General features: G+C 35.6%; 2 protein-coding genes across 2 annotated transcripts in view; both read right to left on the bottom strand.

Annotated features, from left to right (window-relative positions):
- Window positions 1–1,848: 1,848 nt before the first annotated feature.
- The window catches only part of LOC309562348 (interferon-induced very large GTPase 1-like), a gene marked incomplete at its 5' end in the record, with an annotated part of 163,386 nt that continues 155,181 nt past the window's right edge, over window positions 1,849–10,053 (bottom strand). The window contains one exon of the mRNA XM_082266496.1: window positions 1,849–1,911. The remainder of the gene's footprint in view (window positions 1,912–10,053) is intronic.
- Window positions 2,073–9,387, bottom strand: LOC309562347 (interferon-induced very large GTPase 1-like). The gene has a single exon (XM_082266495.1). The coding sequence runs from the start codon at window positions 9,372–9,374 to the stop codon at window positions 2,178–2,180; it is 7,197 nt and encodes a 2,398-aa protein (XP_082122621.1). The 5' UTR covers window positions 9,375–9,387; the 3' UTR covers window positions 2,073–2,177.

Here is a 10,053-nt window from a genome sequence, read left to right as displayed (position 1 = left end):
TATGAAGTACCATCTAGGCCAACAACCCAGATGATTATTTTTGTGATATATGACATATTCAATTTTTATTTTTTTATCTGGGTGTTGTCTTTTTGAATGACCACTGTTCACTGCAATTACATTGCGGACTTAAGGTTTAAGCTAGGTATGTCTACTTGGTATATATGAGATGTTACATTTTTGTTGTACCTAAAAAAAGGATCATGGGTCTGAAACTGTTGTACATTTATGTGATGCAAGATTGCTGAATACATTTACAAGGTGCTGAAAAACGATTGTCTATATTCTCTTATAAAAGAGGAGTTTGGGTTTGCTTCATTACTCTGTTGCCTGCAATATAGTGAATATACTCTGTTTATTTATATATATATATATATATATATATATATATATATATTTTTTTTTTTTTATATTCTGTACACATTTTATTTTTTGTGAGATAATACTGCATACTAAATACATGTTGATCCTGCCAGTTCCCATGTTGCAAGGCTTTCTTTACTCTTTTTACCAGGCTAACCAGAATGCATACCTTTGGCAACATAGGGAGTTTGCATTGCCTTGACTGTATCGAATGTTGTTAATCAATACATTATTGAAATTACTTTCCAAGTGACATTTGTATTAGGCTCTTCCCAACAACACACACAGGAGATCTCCATCTGTGTTTAGCTGTTTGACTGGAGTTCAGCATAAAACAGCTTAAAGAAAATTAAATAGAAGTAATCTAACACATAAAAAAAATAAAAAATAAATAAAAAGATTTTTGAGTTGTCCAAATGTATAAACTAGGGACAAGGAGGAGGAAGCAAAAAGTATCCAGGGATAAATATTTACAACCTGGGGCTGGAAGAATAACCTGGAAGCATCTGCTCTATGTATTGTAGGTCAGTGACTCACAAAGTACTAAAGAAAATGTATATTTATGGGACTGCCGTTGTTGGACTCTCCTCCTGAAAATACTAATTCACAGGATGTCATTGTTATCCATTGGCTTTAGTACTTTCCAAGAAACTGACCCACAATGAGTTCAGTCTGACTTTTCTGATCTGTTTGCTTGTTAAAAAGTCAATGGGGCTGATTTACTAAATGCAAATAGTCCTTTCACTTTGCAAGGGAATTTCCTCTGAGATTAGTAAATATGATGAAATTCTCTTTGCAAAATACCCAACTATGTGCAAGGAAATAAAAAAAAAAAAAAAACCATGATTGGATGATAGGAGTCAGCAGAGTTTCCCCTTATTTGCTTAAGCTAAGGCAAAGTTCCTTCACAAAATGACAATTCTCTTGCAAAGTAAACAGCCTATTTCATTTTAGTAAGCCAAACCCTAGGATCACAAAGCACTGAAGCCAGAGACAACCAGGCAACTAGCATTTTCAGAAGAAAGTCAGCAGTAGCGGTCTATATTTCTTTCAATATAGGTTCCTGTATAGCCATTGTCAATGAAGTAATAAACCCTTTCTGTGTCAGGTTTGCAATGGCAGCCTTTATATTTGCATTTATAAACAAGCCTTATAGTGTAAAAGCTCTTTTTCTAAATAAAGACAAAGACGGACATATGATTATTTGATATATATTTTTGTGCAAGTTATTACAGATCAATTAAACAAAGAAAAAAAAGGAGTATATAGGTCCACACTGATTTTGTTCTTTAAACTACTTAAAGCTAAAGTTTAGGATTGAATATTTTTGCATTGATACATTGGCCCAGATTAGATTGATTGGATGAGTTGGAGGGGTGACAATACTAACATTAGACCAAGGTAACTATGCAAAAAATAAAAATAAAAAGCATTCCTAAACAGCAGCTTTAATCAAAATGTTCTTCCTGAATAGTAAGATGATTTCCAGGTTTAAATATTCAGAACTGTTTTTGGTGGCAAATTATTTTTTTTCCAGACATTTTTCCACTGTGCAGAGTTGTATGTGAGTGGTAGTGAGCCGGAAACATCTTCTACAGTGTCATTCTGTACACTAATAGATCTACTGCTTTTCTCAGGTCTTCAGCCATCTTCAGACCAACTATCATGACCATTTCTATCTTTCTCCGTATATACAATCCATCTAATCAACTATTTAGGCTGCCTTTAAAACTTTCTGAGAGGTTTAACATAAAGTAAATCTCTTGATTGTCAGAAATGTCCATCCCATGTGTCAGGATAATTTTTACTGAAATTTACATCTTTTTGTTAAGCTCCTCGATTGCTTCCTGTTTTGTTATATTATTCCACGCAGATGGAATTGTCCCCCGCCCTGTAAATTTTAGGTTGTAATGGCTTTCAAAGCCACGTCGAAAGAAAGAAGTCACCCATTTCCAATAAGACAATGATGAGCTGTCTGGAGTAATAGACCAGGTATTGTAAGGATATCCACCATCTTTGTATGTTTTGTAATAAATATGTCTGTCTCCACCAAGCACATAACATATATCTGTACTAGATACAAGACTAGAACAGATTTCTATAGAAAAGTGATTTGTGTTTATCCATCTACCACCCTCCATAGCACGAGGGCGATGGTATTGAACACTGTGGTCTCCATCATGCTCAGGTAAAGTATTTGTACATACAGCCCCACAGAATGGACACTGTGCCCAGCACCCAGAAAACTGCTCAGATAGATTTTCATGAATCACTTCTACAAGATGGGTAGGGTCGCATTTGGAAAATATATCTTTGAGATTTTTCAACACAGTGTTCAGAGCTTTTGTCATTGCCTCCTTCAAAAAATCTATATCCGTTATATTCTGATATTTCACACTCTTGAGATCATTACTTGACAGCTTCAAATGACTTCCAAGCTGAGAGCAGAAAGTATCCAGCCATTCACTGATATCACCCCGTTTGTCATTGACTATATTAGTTGATTTGTTGATGGCCTTTAAAACAATGTTCTCAAATTCATCCAGTTTAGTGTTTAGAATTTCTGATATGTTCTTCTTGTCTTTACAATATTGTTCAACACACTTTTGAATAAAGTCAGTAATTGCAGATTTTGGATCATTGATATAATCTATAAAGTGCTGAAAATTTTCTTTCTCTGCCAGTGACCTGAGCAGACAGAATTCTAGTTTTGATCTGTTTCCATTCAAAGCTTGATGGTTACTCTTTACCTCCCCAGCCAAGTCTATTGCAGATTTCTCATCAACACCTTGCTGGATGACCTCTTCCAATTTAGTACACAGGAAATCTGCCAATGTTGTGATTTGTTTTTTCCCCTCACAGGAGATTTTAAAACTTTGCCAAAATTCATTTCTCTTACTTCCTAGGTAGACAAAGGGGTCATTAGCTTTTCTAAAAGCTTCAGAAATCCTGTGAAATTTGCGGGCTGCTTTCTGACACAAGAACAGTGATGCATAAACAGTAAATTTCTTCTTGAATTTATACTTTTCTAGCTGGTTGACTTCAGATGTTATTATATTCAGAAGTTCATGGAAGTACACATACTGATAATCACATTTTTCCTGCTGCTTTTTTTCTATGTATTCATCTATTCTCTTGTTTAGAATCTGTATTGTATGTTCTATTGCTTTTTTTTCATCATCTGTGAGCTTTTTTTGACTCCCATAAAACGTATGTTCGGTTGAAATATATTTAGAGAATTCTTGTAGTAAGTCAGTCCACTGATAAGACCGATGGATTGTTTCAGCAATATTGGGTTCATTATTAAAACGTTCAATAAAAATATTCTGTAAATCGTTTTGAATTGTTGGCGGTTTGCAAGTGTCTGTTTCTGCAGTGACTTTAGTGATCAGAGAATTCCACATTTTGTTGAATTTTTCTCCCAATTCCTCTTCAGTGACATTTTTTCCCTGCAAAGACAGGGCTAATTTCTTGCTCTCGGCTAACATTTCATCTTCATATTTCTCACTCAGTTTGTTTATAGTGTTTATGTTGTTCTTTGATCTAATCGACACATTGGCCTTTTTATGGATCTCGTCTATCAATTCATCTTTGACTGCAGCCACTCTCTTTTCTATGTTTACTCTCCATTGAACTAATATCTCTCTGTCCTTTTCACCATCAAAAAATGCCTTAAGCTCTTCTAGGACAGCACTGTGGATTTCTTCAAACTGCTTGTTTAGAGCCATTTTATCAACCTGCTTTATTTCATCCTTGTAAATCTGGTTGCTGATTGTTCTTTGAAGGGTCAACATGTGTTCCCTTAATTTCCATGTCCACTGACTGTATTTTACCTCCACCTTGTTATATGCAGCAATTTCAACTGAATTTTTGAAGCTGAATACAAAATTCTCATTGAGTAATGCATTCCACAAATCGTTTATTCGAGTTTTGAATGTAGAAATAGTTAAAATATTGTGTTGGCTTTCCTGTTTTCCTGATTCAAGTATGACCCGTCTTAGCATTTGAACATTCTGACTGTAATCTGGATTTGGGGGAGCCATGGGAGGATTACCTTCCCAGAGGTGGGCAAAGTAGTGAATATGTGTGTTTACATCAAATTTAATGACCTCGCTGAAACACGTGACATCACACTGCTCTTGCTGGGCAGCACACAATGTCATTTCATCCAGTTTTTCCTGAAACCGTCTCCTTCCCTCCATCTTTTTCTCTTTGGCTGTTATTTCTCCAACATTTTGATGAACAAATACACAACTGGGTTGTAGATTGACTTTCTTCATCCTCAAAAATGCTTGAACAGCAATCTGTAGGATGTCTTGCATTTCAGAAGGATTTTCCCCAAAAATGTTGATTAATGTCAAGTTACCCAAGCCAATAACAAACGTAGCAAGTTCATTGTCATGATTAAGTGCTGTTTTTTGTGAGCGCTCAACAGCTTTAAGTCCTTCTGTATCTATGACAAGCACATAGTCAAAGTTCATTTCCTGTCTGAGTTCTTTGTCAACCTCCAAAAGCTGCATAAATGCTCCTCTTGTACATCTGCCAGCGCTCACCGCAAACTGAAGACCAAACATAGCATTGAGTAAAGTGGACTTTCCGGTACTCTGTAAACCTAATACAGAGAGAACATACAGCTTTTTGTCTCCTAAAATTTTAATCAGCTCATCCAGAATGCCTCCAATCCACGTCACTGGTAAATGTGAAGCATCACCATCCACCAGCTCAACCGGATACCCTGAGACCATGAGATTAGCAGCAACTTTTGGTAAAGTGAAAGAAAATGTATCTTTTTTTGAAAAAGTTTCTAAAGCTTCATATATTTGCCCGATTTCTCTTAGAATGTGTTCAAGGCCAAAAGTTGAGACTTTAATTTCAACTGATAATTTCTCTAATTCACTCGTCAATTTTTCTATAGTCTGTTTAATTTTCAATTCCTTTTCCTCTTTTATTTTTGACCATTTATTGTGGTATTCCTGGTAGAGCACTGAAAGAGTTTTGGAAGACAGATCATCCAAATACATTTTAAACCAATGAAAGAAGTACATTTGTAAATCTTGGCTATTTGATTGTAGAATCTGCAGGAAAGATCTCATGAAGTCATTAAGGGAAAATGCCAGTTTAAGTTGTTTATTCCTTATATCCTGTTTTTTAGACTCAATGTTACTCCGATGATGCTCAATACTCATGTTACTTGTTTGCTTCAATCTAGTCAATTCTTTATCTTTCTCGCACCAATTATTCCAGAGATCTCCTTGTAAAGGCAGAAATTCCTTTTTCATGGCTGATACATTTTTTACTTTTAAGAATGACAGTAAAACCTCTGCTTGTTCCTTTCCCTTTTTGCACGGTTCTTTGTCTTCATCCACTACAAATCCATGTTTCCTGGCATTACTGGCACATGTGTCAAGTGAATATCTTTCCTTTGAAATAGCCAACAAAGATTGTATAGTTTTTGATATCTGTTGCAACATTTCTGCTTCATTTCGGTTTTTTATACCAATTTGTACTTTGGTTCCCCTATATGGAGGACTCTTCTCTTTGTCTGCACGCAGGCAAATTAGTGATTTTGAAGATTTTAATAGCCACTGTAACAGATCTTTTCCTTTTGCATCCAATTCAGTGAATAGAATGACAATGACTGAGGAAACTTCTTCTAAGAATTTCACTTGCTGGTCATGTTCCCTGGCATCACCATGTAGATTGGTGAATGCAATGCAGTCATCAAATGTGTCATCCTCTTTTCCACCTGGACAATACCAGGCAATCTCTGTCACTCCATTCATTAGAAAAGCATTTTGTGTGCCTCCTCTGCAATGTCTATGATATAATATATCATGCCTCTGTTTACTAATCAACCAGTTCATTACCTGTGATTTAGAGGTAGAAGATGGACCAAGGCGAAGGAAGGATATGATGGGAACCTCTGTTTCCTTAATGAACTTGTCAAAAGATATGCCACTTTTATTTTTCCACTTCTTTTTAACTTCCTGAAAAGCCCAAAGTGGGAACTCTATAGAACTTGTACTGGGAAGAGTTACCAAAAGTGGAAGAGCAAACTGACAAAATGAAAGTTTTGTGTAAAGATACTGTCTCATGAAATCATTAGCGCAATGGAAAATTGACATTTGGACATCCATTGGGTGAACAGGTTGTTCGCTGATTGGATTTTGCTGATCCAAATCTTCATTTTCATCATCTAGAAGTTGTTCTAAAAGATCATTTGTGTCCATGTTTTCTTCTTCTTGAATGCTCCTCACCTCTGCATGGACAGGTCCACTTTTCCATTCACACTGCACATATCTTGCACGATAGTCCAACATAAGTAATTTCTGCAGAAAATTAAGGGGAAGTTGTTTTTCTTCAGAAATGTGTTCTTCAACCAAAGAAGGCTGACAAATCTTATGAAAATCTGCATTCTTCATTTTTTGTGGGTAATATTTCTCAAGGTCCAGTCTCTTCAGCAGTAAATAAAAGTCTTTGTCTATGCTGCTGTAATCAGTTGTTATATCATTTTTAGTAGATGTTTTTTCTTCCTTGTACATATTATTCAGCTCAGTGGCAATCCTATTTTTTTCCAGTTCTATGTCTGTTGATTCCCCATAGCTAAATGCTCTGAGGTCTTTTTCTATTTTGTACCATTCATGTTCTGAATATTGTTTAATTATTTTATCAACATCAGGAGAAATAACTCCTGCCATGTGTTGCTTCATAAAATGTAGATGTTTTTTTTTCTGATCTAGAGACATTTCTTGGTATTCACCTACAGATGTCAGACCTGTGTACAGGACAAAAGCTTGAGCCCGATCAGTGCACTGACTTCTTATGCTTGTGTACTCCTTATAGGTTTCTTGCATCTGATGTTTTAGAAACTCTATTTCTTTGTATCCTAAAAGATTTTTAAAGTTGTAGTTTTGAATACAGTACCCAGAGTTGTTGGCAATACAAAGGAACAGTAATTCAGTGTCCATTTGATTGGTTTTCCTTAGGGAGCTTAGAAAGGAATGCAATGAAAGACTAATCTTCATTGTAGCTTTAATCTTTGCCTGACGTTGATCATCGCTGGATGAGTTTATATTGGTAGTAACTTGCAGAACTTCATCCAAAGAATTCTCTAAAATACCAAGAAACTCTTCAAAATCAGACACAATAACTCTCTCAAGCTCATCCTTGTCTGAGTCATATATCCATTTCATAATACGTGAAGCATTGGGAAAGTTTTCAATGGAATAAATGTGAGGCTCCACTAAAGATTTCATTAAAGTTTTTATAAGATTTGTGTCTTCTGTAGAATTGTCTTTGTATTTGTCAACAATACTTTCTAAAAATGCTTGCAGGTTTTTATCTGACAGACACATAATTTTCCAAGCACTGTAACTTCCTGATGTTTTACAGAGTTCTACTTTAAAGTCATTTAGGTCTTGTAAGTGTTTTTCTGCTTTATTCACATCCCAGAACTCCACACCCTGCAAAAATTTGTTTGCTTTTTCTAGAGCAATTGGTAAATTTTCTCCAATCATTTCTGTGGTGAGACCGGTTTCTGACCTGTAATGGTCAATCAAACATGAAGCAAGTTTTAAATTATCTGTAAACTCCTCCTTGTGATTTTCCAAAATAATCTTCCATACTGGTATCAGCTGAAATCCACGATCAATGACACTCCAGGTTTTGTTATTGGTTATTAAACCAGATTTCCACTGTGGGACAGAATCCGCCTCTGATGGGCCTCCAGTTTTAGTAACTGACAATTGAACATCTTTGTGAAGGCTGGATGTTTCTGAATTATGCACAGATCCCTGTGTATTTGTTTTTCCCCCCTCAATATGTCCTCCAGATCCAGCAAAACTGACACCCACATACATATTCAGTGATTCAGATGTCATCTTTTTTGCTTCTTCCATCTTGCTGCTCTCTACTCCTTCCATGGATGCCTTCCACCAGATTATCCCACCAAAATGTATTGGTCCAAGATTAGCATGTGAGCCAAACCTCTGGAAAAACTCTGAGCATTTTGTTGACAATATGGGTGAATTTGAATCAATTCTTAATAACTTTTCTATCTCTTGTAATGCATTTAGAGCAGAGGGAGAAAGTCTCAGCTGATCCCTTTTGAAGTAACATGATGCTAAAGGAATGTAATTATATCTGGTGGTGCAAATGTAGCTATGCTGAACTGACTGCTTGCTTGTGTGCTCAGACTCTTCAGATTTGTTATAGTTAAAACCAATATTTAGACCAAATCCCATGATACCTACAGAAATCGAACTACCTAAACTTAACCCGATTTTCTCAACTGTTTTATGAAAATCTGATTCTGCTTTCTGAGAGGTAAATTCTTTTTGCTCAAAAACAGGACTTTGTTCTGGTCCAACAAGTTTGAAGCCCTCTGGAATACACAGAAGTGGTTCACGTTTCTTAAACAGATCTTCTGCATTTTTGGTTTGGAAAATTCCTTCTAGTGCTAGGCCTCCAGATGAATGTTGGAGGACTTCTTCATCGATTACGTTTTCTTTTTTTGAATATGATTCCTCTCTGAGGTTAATCTGCATTTCAAAGTAATTTACAAGATCCAACAATGATTTCTCAGGGAATGCAGAGTATTCAGAAGGAACCCCCAGAATTGTCCACATTTCTTTTTCACAGTCTTTAACAAAGCCATCATTTCGACTTTTCCCTTCAGATGTCATTTTTTTTAACTCTGCTATTAGATTATGTGCTTGTTTATTTTTCTCCTTTATGCATTGGTTTCTCTTTTCTTGCACTTCAGCAATATTTACACTGCTGTCAGGTATATTAAACAATTTATGTAATGCCTTCTTTTCCCAGGGATGGCGAACCTTTTTCTCTATCACAGAGCATTCTTCAGGCTGAGTATAGTTTAATGATCGAATATTTCGTATGCCCAGACATTCTTCTATGATGGAAAGCCAGTACTCAGGATCCAAACCAGTCTCCTCCAATTTATTTTTAAGATCAGTATTGGCAGAGCAGCCATTGGATCCATGATCTGACATCTCTATAAATACAATAAAAAATATTTTAGGTAAATCAATTTCAGTTTAAATAAGTACACATTTCATATGTTAGAATAATTTGTCAATAAATTTAATTATTGGGTAAATTCACTCTTTTTTTAATCATTTTTTTAATATCTTTCCAAAATGCCCAATCATGAAAATACAGTACATCCAATAACTAAAGGAACCTTTTCATAAAAAATGAAAAGGTGATCTAAATCCAAAAGGCAGAGGTTACGGTAAGGTAAGTATAAATCTAACTTTTGATTTACTGGTATATTTTGGAACTACTAATATTAGATTATTTTTAAAGGGGGAGGAGGATCTGACAGTATCAGAGAACTTTTCGTTTTATTGCAAGGTCCATTTTAAATATATCTTAAAGCAGATCAAGGTCAAAATGTAAAATCATATACTCATTTCAAAATTATATTTTAATTAATTCAAGCCCACGTCTATTACTCTGAAAGATACTTTAAGTGGTTCTAAAGGCTGAAGGTTTTTACTTTCCCTCAACCTCCCCTAAAACGTATGTGAGCCCGATCTTGATCCTGCGAAGTACACGAGAGCAGGCTCTCTGCCTCCTCATTGGCTCAGATAGAGCAGTAGGAGCCACTGGCTTGTAAAAACAGAATAAAGAGGGGAAAAGACAGTGCCTGTCTAAGCATATTAACCA

This window comes from Pelophylax lessonae (genome assembly GCF_965119305.1).
Source record: "Pelophylax lessonae genome assembly, chromosome: 8".
Lineage (NCBI taxonomy): Eukaryota > Metazoa > Chordata > Amphibia > Anura > Ranidae > Pelophylax > Pelophylax lessonae.
The sequence above is the reverse complement of the archived record's forward strand: the minus strand, read 5'-3'. Positions and strand labels throughout refer to the sequence as shown.